Here is an 18,521-nt window from a genome sequence, read left to right on the forward strand (position 1 = left end):
TCAAATAATATAATGTTCAATGTAATAATTTTAAACTAGAAATAGATAAAACAAAATTATTAGCTTTATCTCAATTTGTGAAGCTTTTATTTTAGAAAAAAAATGAAGCAGTGAAATAGACAAATAAAGTGCATGCACTGAATAAATGAATGACAAATAATGTTGTGAAATAATCAAATAGGACAATTTTAAAAATATATTCCTCTAATTCCTTTTCATTTATCAATTTCACTTAAATGACTTTTCAATTCTTTTCATGAGAATTGGTGAAAGAAAAATAAAAGAAAATCAAACTATTGAATCATGTGATTTGTATTGATGATATGAAATTGTGCAGATTCATTCATGTACCATAAGATACAAAAATTGAGATTCGTCTAATATTAATAATATGAATCAATAAGTAGCTGAATTTTATCGGAATGTAGGATTCGAATCAGGAATCATAAAATTCTAATCACTATGCTTACAAGCTTATAGAGATGACATTTTCCCTGACAGTTACAAGCTTAGAAAGGACTGATCTTTCTAGCCAACTTTAATAAAATCTCAGGAACAAACCGTCTTCTTGGGGGTGCAATGGCATCGTTTGCAAGAGCATCACTATCATTGGAATGCATAATGGCAACTGCAAGATCAAATAGGTCATCTTTACCACCTCGGAGCGGATCCTGTGCAGCATGGTTGAGAATTAGAACTTCAATAGGCAAAACAAAAGGATAGCACATAGTTGAACTCTGACAAGAAATACTGTAAATTAGAAAATGATGAGGAAAGCAAAGTCATAGAGCATATTTCCAGTTGAAACACTTCCACAAGGATCCTCCATGAATCTCTGTTACCGGCCAATTTTTTTTCTTTTCTTTCTAGTTCTACATATATGCTACATGGGTTTCTTTTTCAGCTATGCTTACAGGGATAATTGAAATGCCAAATTAAAAAATATTGCATAATGCATAATACAAAAAGTATTTGAGTCTGTATTATTAAGTGTACAAAAATTTGAAATTACACCACTTTTAACTTACTTGGAGAAACAAATCTGTATGAGTCTTCCCCTCGTATAAAATCAACTCAGCTCTTACCCCTGCCTTCTTAAGAGCTTCCGCAAACCGCTCACTACAAAAATCACTTATTAATATCTAAAAGTGTAATGAATGCCAGACTTTTTGACATAAATATTTTCAAGTCTAGCAAAGAAATTTATCAGTGGATTTTTCATTTATAAGAGTAAATTATAGCATTCCATAGTTTAGTTTACTAATCCATACAAATAACACAAGTACTGTAGAAAAAGAAAGCACGTCCCACAATGTTATAAAAGTTATTTAATTTTATGATAACTAGTGATCATCAAACTCTTCCTATGATGTGCTTAGTTGCCAATCATTACATAGTCAGTCCCAACTCTCAAGCCTAAATTGAAAGAGGGTTGAGTTAGGCAGATGACAGTCAACCTAACACTTTGTTCAATCTTTACGGCATAACAGTCATCGGGTTTTATCTATACTTATAGCATGAAAAAACATCTTATATGTATATAATTGAAACCTTAAGTAGTTTCCTTCAATCAAGTAAAAAATAATATAACCACCAATGAATTTCAAGTCTATACACTAACCTGGCAACTGATGGTATGGAATAATCTGCAGTTCCATGGACCAGATATACAGGGGGAAAGTGAGGAATGGAAGATTTGAGGCATGGATCTTGAATTTTGATTTCAGGAGAAAATTCCTTCAAAGAATTTTCACCTTCCATTATGCTGCAATGATAATCAGTTATAAGGAGGGGAAAAAATAGCTCATAGTTGTAACAAAACTCGGTTATTCAGGACACACCTTAAGAAAATCGAACGATCCAAGCCACGATTGTGGAAGTGATCCACTAAATCCAGTAAGTTGTATCTGCAGACATGTGTTGAAGGGGTTAATAGATTATCCTTAAAAACTCTAAACCAATTGATCAGGGAGCATGATTCAGAAGCAATCATAAGTGATCTCTTCACACAAAACAAGCCTGAAACCTTTCTCTCTCTCAATTTTAATCTCTTTGACTTGGAAAAAGCAAAAGTAAAATGAAAAAAAAAACATATGGAAACATGCAAGAGATTACACATTACACCAAGGGACCACCAATTTCTCATCACTATAAGCATATGGAATAATATTTTGCTGCTCTAAATGGGTGCATTTTGCGAAACTAGGCTTGATGGAAATCACCATCATCATTAACATCCATCAAAAGTTACCCTCTTAACAACAAAGATCAAAGCCTTTTCCTACTGGGCAAGGTTGGCTTATGGATCAAACAATGTCATTGTCTTTTGCAAAAGACTAATTCTTCAGACAGTCCATTTATTTTTAAATCCTTTTCTACTGTTTTCACTTGGGAGTTTTTCTTAGTCTAATCTACCTTTTATTGGGCTATCCTCAATTTGATCAACTCTTATAATTGGGGCTTCTATTGGTATTCTTTTCTTGTGTCCAAGCTATTATAGGCCTGATTTCCTGTATAAAAGCAACTCACAATTTCTCTCTTAATAAATTCTTTCTCTTATCTTTTCTAGTGTGACCCCTCATCCAATGCAACATTTCATCTGCGCAACACATCTTATGCTCTTGTTAGCCCTTAATTGTCCAACATTCAGCACCATAATTAAAGCAACATTGATCATATGATTGCACAGTTAAATTTTCCATTAAGCTTAAGAGGGATCTTTGTATAACAAATAACATCAAAATATATGACACAAAATTGTATGAAGGAACTGCATCGATGTTTTCTAGACAATCCTGAATGAACAAGGTTATACTTATATTATTGAAATTGACCATTTATACATAATTTAAGATAAGCATGAAACTCTAGCCAGTGTCTTACCCTCCAGATAAACCAAGATAAGCTTTTAACTGGGAAATGCTCCAAGAAACACTATCTTCTTTTTCCGATTCTCTGGCTGCTTGCTCCAGTAAAGCACAAGAAGAAATATGAGCACCAGCAGATTGCCCCATTAGATAAATCCTATTACATAGTAACAAAAAAAAGGAAAAGATAAATCTCAGTTGAATGTCTAAATATATGATGAAAAGGAATCTTGTATCATAGTAGCACGCCACCTATTAGGGTCACCTCCATAATTAGCTATGTTGTTGATGATGAAGGAAATTCCCCGCGAAGTATCATTTACCATGTCGCTGATGGTCCCTTGAGGAAAATTTCTACAATCACAAATAAATCAAGACCTATTAAGTGCTAAACATAATATGTTTGTTTCTATGCACATAAAAGAAAGCACCATTACATTGGGAACAACTTTAAGATTAAGATATCAATTACAAAAATGCTTATACTAAATGTGATGTTCTATATTTTTAACTTTTTCAAAAATAACAAATAATTCAATTAAGATATACACCACTGGACACCATTAAGTTTAGGACATAGTGTGATGCAAGCATCTTGTAGTTATGATTTATGAATTTCCAAGACTCGATGTTCTGGAAATAGACTATTATAAAAAGCACCAAGTTTGCCTATCAGAATACCTCAAACATAGAGCAAGTCAGACCAAAGGTAAATTGTAGACTCAATCTTGCACTGCTTGAACTGAGACCAGGTACCTGTAATCAATGCATGCCACCATAATGCCTCTTTCTGCCAACTGTAGTCCTAAAAGGGAGCCCCATGCTTTATACCTAAATCAAAATCCAACCAAAATCATTTCATTTTTAAAAGATAAAAGTTCAATGAATTCAGGAAATACACACACACACAACTAAATTGCAGCCAAGTCATGGTGCTGGAGACTAATTATTTTTGGCACCACAAAGTCAATTTCTACAAGTCAGTCTGAATTTTTAAAATTCAATTTCAAACACCTCGCCTGGTATGGTATACTCCTTAATCCACTTGTATATTTTGTTATCCCCCATACACCCAAGAACTCTGTTGTAGGTTTCAACATAATATCTACAACATGCAGTTATTTTTAGTTGAAGACTAGAGACACGGATTACAAAACTACTTGGCACTTGAAAAGGTTATTTTCCAAATTTGAAATAGCAACATAAGTCAGTTGAGCCAGAGTTCATTCTTATATATTCATCTGCAGTGTGATGTATAAGAATCAACATTATACACAGTAAATTAACACATGAATTCAAGCAAAACTGTGTAGACTCGAAGACATTTCAAACCACTCACCCAATAATCCATGCTCCCCCAGTTACAAATATCAAAACTGGCTTAGGTTCACCAATATTGGCAGGTAGATACAGATCCAACCTGCAAAACCACAATTTTACAAGATTATTAGACACAATACATCAAATGACCAACATCACTAGATAGATTTACCAGTTTTTTAATTTACCTGTTTCTAGGCTGATCTCCATAAACAATGCTTCGCTTTACTTTGCTTGTGAAGAAATAGTAATATGCAACTGCAGAAAGTCAACAGTAAGAGAGAGAAAACAAATAAACAAAAGATCCATTTTCTATTAATGTTGCTGTATACAAATTTGTGTGAAGATTTCTACACCTTCCCAAGTGGAAGGAGAGACAGCAACATGCAATATTGAAGAGCTAAGTATCATTGAGTATTGGATAAACAGAACACGTAAGAAAATGTATGAAGCGCTATATCCATAAATCCGAAGCTTTCAAGGAAAATTCATAAAGCTTGACATTTGTCATTACTAGAAATAAGAAAGGAGAAAAACACAATTATATCAAACAAACCTTGTAAAAACCCGGGCATAAGTAGCATGGCATAACATCCTAGGGCAAGTAATTGTGTAATCCAACGGTAACCAATCCTGAACAATGTATCAACAGAAAATCAGACATGCCACAAGGCACAATCCACAATATAAGCAATTATTCCTATAAAATAATCTGAACCAAGTACTCAAACTACATTTAAGTGAGCTTATATTTACATTATTTAGCCTAATAATTACGAAGAATGCTATACGGGTATATAACACAGTTCATATAAGTTCTCAGTTTTGCCACCTTTTATATTATTATCACATGACTTTTCAGAAGCAGGTTGAGAACTCAGCAATTATGTATATGAGCTTGTCTACTGGAATAAGCACTTAAAAACGCAATTTCAGAAACCTGAGTTATTTTTCCATTATTTTGTTAAGATAGAAACTGAAGCTTATGAAAATCATGTTTTAGAAACAATAAAAACAGCTTAGGCGGTATCTGATTTTATAATCATTTTTTACTAAATTAATTATAATAAACTATTAAAATTTCATTTTTGCACAAACACAAGTATTTTTAAGCAACTTATTTTAGCATAAGTCTGAAAATAATTAAGAAAATTTCTAGAATTTTTTTTAGCTCAAAATAAGCTGAATCTGTTCAAGTAAACCTTTTTCTTTTATAGAAAAAAAAAAGCCTTTTATTACACCTCTTGCGAGAGTTCTGAATAAACAAAAACTAACGGCTATTCTCCTCCAATAAACAATCCCAACTATCCATGAAAGCATTTATTATGACAATAACTACTGACTACTTACTCGAAATAACACTATAAAACGAAAGCAAACACTTCAAAATTCAATATAGTTTTTGGTAGATCGCGTCACAAGCCTCACAATACAACGTAACCAAGTCATGCAACTTGAAAATAACAATGTCATTTGCAACAACTCCACAATTCTTAAATATTCAAATTTACGCTGAACTCACAAACTGAAAGTGTACATTCCTTTTTTTTCCCTTTATAATAACAACATAAATAGTCAAGCCTAAATTTATTTGTTTATTTATTTATTTTCATCGGTCAGTTGTTAATTTTTTTAATATGAGATTCGAACATACCACCTCTTTCTCCTCCTTCCTCCCTTCAACCACCAAGTCAACCTTATAGCTTCTAAAAGTCATGCCTAAAATGATTTTGATTTTCTTTTCTTCCACATATTTCTTTGGATGCATTTGATAGGGAAAAAGTTTTTTCATTCCCAGGAATCATGAATTCTATGAATCATATTTATGGGGAATGAATAAAATTTATTTGATTGACCATTAGGAATATTGAGATAAATATTCTAGGAATCTATTAGGCACACATATTTTTTATTATTGTTTTAATTATTTATTACATTAAGAATAACATCATATTTTTATTATAGTAAAATAAAAATAAACTCAGAAAATAACATTCCCAAATCCTTCCATGCAAAATTTTTCATGAAAAACTAATTAAAAAACATTCTCACAAATCATCCTTTTTTAGTAATGTTATTTTTTTTAATGCATACCAACAATTGGAAACTAACTTATGATTGTCAGGATACTAAAAACTTCTATCTCACCAAACGTCCTCTAAATACAGGCATCTTTTTCAGCATCTTTCTTAACAAACTCATGTTGGTAAAATGATTTCTAAGTGATTCACAGTATAAATTTCTTTATAATAAGCGTATATGCAAACTACTCTCTCAATTTTAGGAACTAAATCAAAAGTGTACGTTCGTGGTTGTGAGGAACAATTTGTAATTATTATTATATAAAACAGAACCGTAACTAGCAGCAAAATTAAAATAACAAGAAAGAAATAAAGCTGCATACATATAATTCAAAGAAAAAATAGCAGGCAATAAAAAAATAAATAAAATAAAGATATTATTGAAATTTGACGCAGTTACCCGAGATAGCGAAGAAGCGTGAAGGCGAGACGAGAAACCAAGTAGGTTTCCGCGGCGACGTGTTCGATATTTCTGCGCAAAGATTCTTGCCGAACGAGGCGATGCCGGAGGCCGTTATTTCCGGCATCGCGCCGATGAGTGGTGCGGTGGTTGTTAGAGACGGAGTCCGAAGTTATTGGCTGCGCGTCAACGTTCTCCGGCGGGAGCATGCGGCGGCGATGATCGGAGAGGGTGGCCATCGCCGGCGGCGGATACGGAATCAGAGGGATTGTGTTGTATTGGATCGGAAGAGAATAAATGAAATTATTGCATGATTTGGTTCGTGTAATGTAGCGCCAATGTTGATTTTCATTGCGTACATGTATATAGCGGGGCGCGGAGATATAAATGTTCTCATAAATCGTAATCCAATCAAATTTGGACAAGTTATTTCACATATATCCAAATAAACAAAAAAAAAAGAAAGAAGGAAAGAAATTCTAATTTTTTTAAATTAAAATTAATTTATAGATAACTTAATTCATAAACATAGTTTTTAATTTATTTATAATTTAATTTTAATTTATAAGAATATTTATTTTATTTTTTTCTCGGTTAAAAACTTACAAAAAAAAAGTTTATATATGGGGACCATACAGTGTCCGCTAAAGATTGGATGAATCACATTTAAAAACAAAAAAAGATTGCATGAATCAGATTTTAAATACATGTTTTAATTTATAAAAAGAAGAGAAAAATCTATTATATAAATTTAAAAATCAATTGGGGAACAGCATATAGAGGAGAGATTCCGTTATTCATAGTTACTCATATATATATATATATATATATATATATATATATATATATATATATATATAACATTTGAAGGTCAGATTTAAAAGAGCTCTATGTAAATTTCCTAATGTTTGACCATCTTTTCCTTTTACGAAGATGAAATACTAAAAATAAGTTGGGCAAATACCACCTAAGTGACCATTGTGACAATCACAGAGTGTAGAACGAAACCGATAAGGAATATATAATTTAAACATGTAAGCTCTTTCTATTCTTCGTTTCAGAAGTAAACCAGATAAAAGAAACTGGGAACAACTAGCTTAATCCTCAAGTTAAGGAGAGAGAACAATAAATCATATGGTATAGTCATGTGATATATTTTTATACAGTGTTTTGTGGGTGAGGTGAAGTGAAAATTTGGATAAGGCATGGATAACACGAAAGGTACTAGTGGGGTCTCAATCGACCAAAGGCATAACACACTTATTTTATTTCAACCATTTCAAAAACAAATTAAATATATATAAAAACTTTCCTTAAAAATTTGATATTTTACCCTATAGAAATATAGAAATTGATGGTAGAGAATTCATATTAAAACTTTTTTCTATATATATTTCATGACTTTGCCCTTTTTCCAGAGTCATTTAAGGAGAAGACCTTTGGACTTAAAATAAAAAAGAAAACTTAAAAGAGAGGATGTATTACATGATGAAAATGATCCAGAATGATATATAGTTATTTGACCAACCTAGTTAGATAAATAGTTTTTTTTAAAAAAAAAAACTGGTAAAAAAGCCTATTAAGTATCAAGTGACCCAATTCAGAAAAGTAACACCTCCCTTATTACAAATTTACAATGACCACAAAAATTTATTTTATACTTCATGGAAAATATACCACTGATTTTATTTTTAACCCTTCTTTTAACTTTTTTCGATTCACAAAATTTAAAATTTATTTAAGAGAATCAAATCTAATCCAACCAATTACTTGTAGGTAAATATACTACTGATTAATTTAATTTACAACGTATGCTATGCTGGGTTAGTAGCTAGAGATAGCGATATTTGCAAACTGACTTGCCAAGTTAGGTAAGCCACTTCCGAGAAGACAAGGTGACAAACTGTGTTGGTAAATATTTGTGTTTTAATTTATAATTTATAAATATATTAATTCTATTTTATAAAATAAAATATTTATTTTAGATTTTCATAATATTTTGTTTTAATGAGTCAACTAGTTTGTTAGATTTGTTTTGACAATAATAGGTTAATTTTCAACGGTCATACTTCCAACGGTCATATTTTGTTCGTTACTTAAGGTGACCTGTGCCTATATATTCTCTTTCCTCGTTCCTAAAAAGATGACAGAACTACAGTCTCATCTTTTTCTCCCAAAATTTTCTATATCTTCTCTTATAAAATATTTACTTGAGAGTAAGAGCATTGGTGTTCATAAGGTTCGGGGATCCTTTCACTGCACACGATCGGAACCAACGAGTTGTCGTATCTTGGGAGAGGAGCGCAATCAAAATTTCTTACCCGTGCAGTGGAGGCATTTTCTCTCTGAGGATAGCATTTACGCGCTTCGACCTAGGCTTTATCCTTCTTCCCCTATTTTTTTTTTCTTGTGCTTATTGTATGTTATAATGCATTATTTATGTGTTGTCAATTAAATTTATTTTGCTACTGTTATTTTGTTATTTAATTCAAGACTGTGCATCTTCTTCGTATATTATTTTCCTTCATTTTTATTTTATTTTTTTAACAGTCTTAGAGAGAAAAATTAGTTATCACTTTCTTCTTGCATAGTCTTTTCTGTAGTAGCATTTTATTTTACCAAAATATCTGTCATGAATATGATTGACTCCCCTTTTAGTAAGTCTGAAAAATTAATGGATGAAGACACAATGTATTATGCTTTATTAAAAATGTTTTATTATATTATTTCATTTTCTTAAATTTTACATTAGTGAGAGATTGTTGAAAAATATTTTCTTATAATTTGAAATTTAAAATATATTTTCTTTATTAATGATGGTTTTGAAGATAAAATGCTTTTAGAATTAGTTTATGTGAAAAACTAAAAGCATACTTCTAATTTCATTCCTATATGATTAGAAAACTATCTTTTATTTGGTCAAATGATCATGTGAACACAAGTCTTTAAAATCAGGACATTTGTTGTTTGGTTTTTAATTTTTATTGTTTAACGTTATTATTACTACTGCAAGTATTTTGTTGCTACATGTTGACCGATTGTCTCTTTATTTATAACTCATTGATAAAAGATAAGCCTGTGAAAATATAACACACAAAAATAATAAAATAAACACTTTGGTGAAACTTTATATTTTGCATGTCGTATTCTTAAAAGAGTACCTTATAAAAAAAAAAATCTTTATGAGCTATGGAGAAAAAGAGAACCAAATATGAAATATCTTAAAGTGTGGAGGTGTCTAGTAAAAGTTAATATCCCTATTAATAAGAAAAGGAAAATTGAAAAAAATATATTAAATATATTTTGTTGGATATTTTTTACATAATACTACTTATAGATTCTTAGTTATTAATTCAGAAATATCTGAAATTTCTAATGGTACTATTATGGAGTCTAGAGATGTGACTTTCTTTGAAAATATTTTTTCTTGAAAAATAAATTGTTAAATCTTTGTATGATTTGAAACAAGCTCCAAAGCATTGACACACAAGTTTGATTAAGTTATTCTTTTGTATGATTTTCAAATTAATGATAGTGATAAATGTGTGTATGTGAAACAATTTAATAATAATGAACCTGTCATTTTATGTTTGTATCTGGATAACATATTGATATTTGGTAGTAAATGAATTTCATAAATGATGTGAAGTTTTTCTTGTCTAGAAATTTTGATATGAAAGACCTTGGTTGTGTAGATGTGATTTTGGGTATTAAGCTTATAGAGAAAAATGATGGTATGATTTTTTATCCAATCTTATTATGTTGAAAAGCTATATATTAAAGAAGTTTAATCATTTTGATGTGAAACATGTTTTTGCTCCTAATGACTCATCTATTGAGTTAAAGAAAAGTTTGAGTAAATTCATTTTTTCACATAAATATTCTCAAATTATTGGTTCTATGTTGCATTTGACAAACTTCTCTAGGCTTGACATTGCACATGGAGTTGGTAGATTGGAAAGTAATTGAGGAATTTAGTGATACAAAATTGAAGTTCTGATTTTGATGAAATAAAATTGACAAGTGGTCATGTCTTTACTTTAGCTGGTTGTGCAATATTAGACAAATTATTATTTCACATGAAAGCAAAAATTATTGTTTTAAATACTGTTATTTAGTGAGGCTAAATTTCTTAAAAATGTATTATGCAATTTGTCATTGTTAAATAAGCGTATACCTCCAATTCCAATGCATTGTGATAGTCAAATTGTTATATCCAAAGTGACAAGCAAAATTTTAATGAAAAAAAGAAGACACTTAAGAGTGAGACATAAGTCTATAAGAAATTTGATTTCTCATGATGTCATTTCCCTTGACTTTGTCAGGTCAAAAAATAATATTGCGGATCCGCTTACAAAAAGGTTGACATGTCAACAAGTATTTGAGTCGTCGAGGGGGGTGAGATTAAAGCCCATTATTTAGTTACAACAATGGACACCCGTCTCCGTGTGATTGGTGATCCCATGAATGGAGTTCAACGGGTAACAACGAAATTGTTTGTTAACTAAAGTACAAAAAAAATAAAAATTTGGCGGAGTTGTTCCGTTTCTTATTCCTATGACGAGGTGTATTATAAATTGTGGCAATATTAAGGTTGAGGTATTTATATATGTGTATTTTTGGTTAAAAAAATACCTCTTAATGAGTCCGATGACAATTATTGTAGGGGTGAGGGTTACAACTCACTCTTTAAGGAATCACCTAGTGAGTGTGGTGGTGGGGCCGCCATTGTGAGATATGGGCTAATCTCTAAGGGACACTCACGAAACAAGATACAAGTGCAAGGGCGTGTAACGCGCTACCACTGATTAGAACCTAGTTGAACGCCAATATTGTAGGGGTTGTGTACTAAAGTCCGGTTAAAGAATATGTAGTTCAAGACAATCAAGTCACTACATTTTTCTCGGATGGAAGTTCATAAACACTAGGTATAAGGCTCAAACCCGGAAGGTTCCTTATACCGAAATACAATATCACATGCTCTTTCTCTCATGTTTCTATACAAATTATCTTTTAGAAAATATATCTTAAAATTTTAAATTATGTGGGGGAATGTTGGTAAATATTTGTGTTTTAATTTAAAATTTATAAATATATATTAATTCTATTTTATAAAATAAAATATTTATTTTAGATTTTCTTAAGATTTTGTTTTAATGAGTCAACTAGTTTGTTAGATTTATTTTGACAACTGTAGGTTAATTTCCAACGATCATATTTCCAACGGTCATATTTTGTTCGTTGCTTAAGGTGACCTGTGCCTATATATTCTCTTTCCTCATTCCTAAAAAGATGACAGAACTACAGTCTCATCTTTTTCTCCCAAAATTTTCTATATCTTCTCTTATAAAATAATTTATTTATTGAGAGTAAGAGCATTGGTGTTCATAAGGTTCGGGGATCCTTTCGCTGCACACGATCGGAACCAACGGGTTGTCGTATCTTGGGAGAGAAGCGCAATCAAAATTTCTTACCCGTGCAGTGGAGGCGTTTTCTCTCTAAGGATAGCGTTTACGCGCTTCAACCAGACTATATCTTTCTTCCCCTATTTTTTTTTTCTTGTGCTTATTGTATGTTATAATGCATTATTCATGTGTTGTCAATTAAATTTATTTTACTACTATTATTTTGTTATTTAATTCAAGATTATGCATCTTCTTCGTATTTATTTTCTTTCATATTTTATTTTTTTCCAACAAACTGTTTGTCCCGCATTTTCCAGTAAAAATTAATTAATACGTTAAAAATATAAAAACCTATCAAAAAGTCATAAAATATTTTTCTTTCAATTTAAATAAACTCCCGTGTTTTTTTAACAAACTTTGATCACTCGAACATGGATTCTCTACATTCACATGTTCAACCATTTGTAAATTTGAACCTATAAATAAATATTAATATTTTAAATTAAATTTACCAAGAAAAATTATGGTGGTCCAATTTATATTTAACAACTGTAATCAATTAAATGCATGTATATGGAAAAATTTCCAACTGCAGGAAATCTAGATCTCAATTACTCGGATATAGATTCTCTGCATCCGCGCATTCAAGAATTTAAACTTTTGAATGAATGTTGATATTTTGAATTAAATTTATCGAAATAAATTATGAACAATTTAAAATTAATTTTGATATCATTTTAGAGACTTAATTTAACTCTATAAGTTAATTGAAGATTGTCTCTTATTTATATAGTCTAATGTTATATTATTTTTAGTCTACGTGAGATTTGAATTATTTTTAACACAGTTTAATAATTTTTATGTAAATTTTTTAAATCTATATAATACCACATAGCTGTCAAAGGATGCTCAGAAAGAGCAAGTTGCGGTGGGATTTTTAGAAACCACATGGCGGATTTTCTTGATTGATTTGCGGCTTCTCTTTTTGCTGAAATTATGGGGGTCATCACAGCCATCGAGATTGCGTCTTATAATGGGTGGAGAAAGTTATGGATTGAATGCGATGAATAACACAAGATTAGTGCCCGGAGATTAGAAACCATTGGAAAAACTCTTTGTATTTAGCGAGATCTATGTCTTTCATTCCGAGAGTTTTTGTAAATGATAGGAATGCTAGGCCTAACTTTTGAGTCAGGTAGTTTTTCCTTTGCTCTGCCCATGGGTCCGGTTTGGTCCTCCCATGGATGATTTTTTCTACTTTCATCTTTTTGATTTTATATATTCCAAGGGATGGCTGGTTTGGCTTGAGTTGGGGTTATTGATATGCCAACATAGTTAGGATCTCAAGAACTTCAAACCGCAACATTCCCTGTTTTTGCCTTAAAAAAATAATCATATAATTTTAAATGAATTATTCTTAATACACTAGATGGTGAAGATGAGGAGTAAAAGAGTTACTCCTGGAGTATGAATCTTTTCTCATATATATATATATATATATATATATATATGTTTAATGAAATTTTTAAAAAATATTATTAAACAATAATATAAAATAAGTTAAACATTTGTGATATTCTCCTGGGAACAATATACATATTTTAAAAAAGATTAATTTTGTTTGAGTCAGGTAAAATAAATATAGATGATAAAATTCTCACCCTACATCTTGAATTAACTTGGCTCATGTTGATCTACATGTTTGATGGTAAATATTTTAATTGTTTTTGTATAAATCAAATATATTTTTTTTTACTGAAGGCAATATTATTCAAATAAGATAATATAATTATAAGCAACAAAACTCTACCTTTGAGTATTTAAAAACATTTGCAAGTCAACATTTAATTTTTTTATTAATATTTTATATATGCTTTGTAAGTCATCACTAAAAAATTACTATTAAAATATATTTTACTTCTCTAAAAATAAAAAAAAATAAAAATATGATTTGAATATTTTATTTTTTATTATCATTAAATAATTTAAATTAACTATTTTTTTATTTTATAAATTTATTGTTATTGATGAGATAGTTGTTTTTAATAAAATTAAAGTATTTAAAATTTTCACCAAATAAATTTTATCTTAAAAGGTATTTGAAATTAAAAAAGTAAAACTAATAAAAATATTTTAGTTTATATTTAGACTCTTGTTATGAACTTTAACTTTAACTTAAAATATAAAAATAACTTTAAGTAAAAAGAAAAAGAAAATAGACTAAACACAATTTTGATATGTTTAGATATGAGTATATGACAGACAAGTTTGGATTGCGATTAATATAAGAGACCTTATTAAAGAGTTCTATAGAAAGAAGGAGAGTGAAATAAACAATTTGTTTAATTTATTTTTTCTGATAAAAAAATAATTTGTTTGGTCTTTTAAAATATTCTTATTAATATTTCAAAATAACACTAACCACTTAAATACGTTTTCTTTTTATTCTCCTGCTCCCATTTTCCTTTGCACATGTTCTAAAGCCAAACAACTGTTGAAGAAGTACCGAATGAATGGCTCTTCGGGAAGTATCATGATACTCACAGATATTGTCTTTTGCTATTGCTACGGCTCGAAAATGATTGGGGGGTTTGTTTTGATCGTAGTTTTTATATTTGAGGAAAAAATAAAATATATTTTCTTACAAAATTATGACAATTTTTTAAAGAAAAAATCAAATAAAAACTGATTTAATTAACTAAATTAACCAACTTCTAGAAAAATCTATATCAGAGAATATTTTTTCATAAAAATATATCAATAGGAGAGCTCACATTCATTCTCTCAAGTGTTTCATGAAGCTAAAGAGAACTAATAAAGGCAATGAGTGTTGGTGCTAGAAAATTCCATGCTTTAGAAAGAGTAACACTAACAAGTGTCTTGATTAACAAACACACAAATATTAATGGAATAAGATTTTCTTTTAATTTCTTACTTTGATTTATGATTTGAACAACTCCAATAGGAATTGCTTTCTCACTTTATTACTTTAAATCAACAATTTATATAGCAATTTATACACCATTGGAGAGAATCTTAAAAAGTAATGGGTTGCTCTATTAAACAATCACGCTCTTCAATTTTTGAGTCTCTCTTCTATATGAAATATTTTCTAAAATTAAGTTTTAGGATCCATTTAAGTAACTTGGAACATCTCCAACTATAAATTAAATTCAGAGTTCATAATGCGGTTCCCACGATGCCACCTGATATTAAAAAACTCTCAGAATTTCTATTCCAATCGTACAACTCTCAAGACAGACAACAAATGCTAATAGGTTTTCACATTTCTTAATATACTCTTGGATTACAATTATTTTTAGATTTAAATATATTTTTTTATTCTTAATAAATGTTTAATTTTTCCTATATATTTTTTTTATCATGAAGCAAACATGAGATACACTAATTTACCAAAGAATAAAAAAAATATCAAGGATAATTTTTTGTTTTATTAGAGACTCAAAACAAAACAAAAATTTATTAAAGAATAAATACAAAAATCGAATACTTGTTAGAGATAAAAAAAACATATTTAAGTCTTATTTTTATATTTAAAATTCCATACTATTGAAGTTTAACTACTCATAGTCTCTGGTCATTTTTCTTGTAAGGAAGTATAAAACAACAATCTAACAATATTATCAAAGGAACTTCTACTAACAATATTTTTTATAGGTTAATGTCAGCTAATTTTTTGAAAGACAACTAATATTAGTTTTTTAATTTTTGTTAGTAAAAAATTCAAACTTGTGACCTCTTTCTCTCTTCCCCTCTTTATCACCAAGTCAATCTTATAATCTATTTACTAACAATAAAAAAAGTAAAATATCACATCAGAAAATAAATCATAGATGGAGATCTTATTATTGCTTGTATTGAAAAAGTAAATTATCACATTAAAGAAAAAAAATATCTTAGATATAGATCTTACTTTCTTGTATTGATTTTTAATGTAATCTTTAGTCTATCCTTCAATTGAATTCTTGATTTTAATTTACTTCTTTAAGTTTAATTTTGTTTACTTTTGATCTTTTAAAGTATCTCTTAGATCAAAATGATCTCCACATCAATTTTTTTTGCACTAATAATATTAAATTTGATTGACGTGATAAACGTCTATCTGACATGCAATGTCTCATAGTTTGTCACATACATTCAATTTGATCAAATTAGTGTGATAAAATAACATTGATAGGGAGCTGAAACCATTGTATGATTATATTGAAATAATTATTAACTAACTACAACAAGTTAGTTATTAGTTGGGTAGGTAATATAAAAAAGAGGATTATTAGAGGTAGAAGTAGAGGGAGAGAAAAAAAATTGTAGAAAATATAGATGTTTCAAAAATTTGATTTGGTCCAATTCTCATTAAGACAAAGTCTAGGGTGGGGAGTCATGTTTCCCACCATGGAAAAGTTTTTCTTTCCACCGTTAGATCAATTCGTTAAAATATAAATGACTGAAATTATTAATATTTTTTCATTTTCTTTTTGTTTTCCCTAAATTGTCATTTTCTCTCACAAAGTCTTAGGCCAGAGGCTCCTTCGCCTTTCTCGTCGTTTTCATTGTTGCCACAACCTTCTTTTCTATATGTCGACAATGCACTTACAATGGAAGTTATGGTCACACTTGAGCAGAACCTTCAACTTCACGCCATCAACGAACGCATCGAGACAAATGCAACACTATGTCTCCTCCATCATGTGGTTCTACCCCGACAACAACCTCAAGGGTTTGTCTTCGAGTTCCATGTCGTAGTGCCAATGGAGTGACTCTGAGTCTCAAATCGACATCGTGAAGGATTTGATATCGAAGCAATGGTGGCAGAGCATTTGAATCGCCACACAATGCTATGAACAATGAAAGGATTTACGGGAACACCAAAGTGGGTTTCATGGAGGAGGAGGTAAAAGGAGAAGAATAAGACTAACAAAACCCGCAATACATCACCTTTTAATAGATGGCAAAATATTTATCTTAAATTGTTGTAATTTCATTTTCTATTAAACCAAACCACTAACAATAATTCCTTTAAGAGATCTAAAATCATCCTTGCCATTAACAAAAAAGATTGAAAACATGGTTAACCAATAAGGGTGTAAGCGGGTTGGTTAACATTGAGTTTGGTCAAACCCATGATCCAATTCAATCCAATTTGAACGGGTTGATTTTGATCAATTTTCTAAGAAAAAATGAAATCCAACCCAAATCAATCCATTTACAAAATATTTAATTTGGGTTTAAAATGCAATATTTTTTATAAGCTAAAATTATTATTAAATGAATCAGACAAAATATTTTTAAAAGTCCATTTGAAATAACTTTAATCAATAAAATCCTTCTCGCTTTGATCCTAAAGGTTAAGGATACATTAATGCTTACTCAATTCAAGTTGATAAATCTATATAATCAATAATCAAGAATATTTAATTTTTTAATTTTTAATATATATATATATATATATATATATATATATATTATATTACATATATTAATAATAATAATTTAATAAAATTAATAGGTTAACAAATTCAGATATTAAAACCTGTCACTTAACCCAATTCCAAAACTCAACAAATTTGATTTGATCAATTCGAGTCCGACCCAAATATAAAAATCATCCAACCCAACTTATTTAATTTATTTTGAGTCAATTTAAGTTCATGAAAACTCGCACCGGCTCACAGAGTAACCAATTATTATCCATCCTAAAAATGAACCATTACTTCCACGGAAGACAATTGTGCACATGCAGTCACTTATGTATATTCGGATTAACTTATTTTACAAAAATAAATTTTTACAATTGGTAACCCTTCACGATGTTTCTTGGGAAAAAAATTGGGAATAAAATAACAAATTCTCGTAAATAATCAAATTACCAACTACATGTTTAAGCATGGATCAGTCTGAATAATGAATGCTTAAGTGGAAATAAAATAAACACATTACTCAAACTAACTAAGATTCATGGTGTTATAACATTATTCAACCCAAAATCTACCTTCAGTTCTTCGTAATATGAGCAACTGGCCACATGATGTGAAATCAATTTGTATTTTATGATAAAGGAACAAAAATTGTTTACTTTGTGGTCATATTGAAACATTTTAGCCCAGCTTCTACCGTAGTCACCATCTTTGAATTGTAGATTTAGGAGTCTCTAAGAATGGGGCATGGCGTTGGATGAGTGGATTAACCATCCTCCCAATTTGCACCCAAACACTCTGACGGTAAGGGGCAGTAACAGGAACATGACACCAGAAAAATAACTTCTTACAGTTGGCAATCCTTATCTATATGATATATTTGAACTTGTTTTCATAGTCTAAAAGTAGCTTGGCAATTCACAAATTGAATCTAAATTTGATAACCTAGTTTCCTATTTAAAATTGGAAAAGACGAGGATTTCAAAAGTACCACAACCTCATTTGTTCATTTT

General features: G+C 29.8%; 1 protein-coding gene across 2 annotated transcripts; it reads right to left on the bottom strand.

Annotated features, from left to right (window-relative positions):
- Positions 1-296: 296 nt before the first annotated feature.
- LOC114398407 (probable isoprenylcysteine alpha-carbonyl methylesterase ICMEL2) lies at positions 297-7,036 on the bottom strand. 2 transcript variants are annotated; one of them, XM_028360593.1, is made up of 12 exons: positions 6,806-7,036; positions 6,669-6,772; positions 4,744-4,820; positions 4,376-4,445; positions 4,207-4,287; positions 3,624-3,698; positions 3,120-3,221; positions 2,884-3,024; positions 1,842-1,907; positions 1,622-1,765; positions 1,029-1,119; positions 297-671 (listed from the first exon to the last, which is right to left on the bottom strand). In XM_028360593.1, the coding sequence occupies exons 1-12, from the start codon at positions 6,905-6,907 to the stop codon at positions 510-512; spliced, it is 1,215 nt and encodes a 404-aa protein (XP_028216394.1). In that variant the 5' UTR covers positions 6,908-7,036; the 3' UTR covers positions 297-509. The 2 variants fall into 2 exon arrangements, with proteins under 2 accessions (XP_028216394.1, XP_028216393.1); XM_028360592.1 differs by having other exon boundaries at positions 6,669-7,035.
- Between the last annotated feature and the right edge of the window lie 11,485 nt (positions 7,037-18,521).

This window comes from Glycine soja, chromosome 19 (genome assembly GCF_004193775.1).
Source record: "Glycine soja cultivar W05 chromosome 19, ASM419377v2, whole genome shotgun sequence".
NCBI classification, from domain to species: Eukaryota; Viridiplantae; Streptophyta; class Magnoliopsida; order Fabales; family Fabaceae; genus Glycine; species Glycine soja.

What these genes read in the sequence shown, in the direction of transcription:
- LOC114398407 (XM_028360592.1), bottom strand. Translation starts at nt 6,907, where the DNA reads ATGGCCACCCTCTCCGATCATCGCCGCCGCATGCTCCCGCCGGAGAAC. An exon ending in GGAGATCAGCCTAGAAACAG is followed by an intron (nt 4,288 to 4,375) that starts GTAAATTAAAAA and finishes GTGGTTTTGCAG; the next exon opens with GTTGGATCTGTATCTACCTG. An exon ending in GGGGGAGCATGGATTATTGG is followed by an intron (nt 3,699 to 4,206) that starts GTGAGTGGTTTG and finishes ATTTTGATTTAG; the next exon opens with GTATAAAGCATGGGGCTCCC.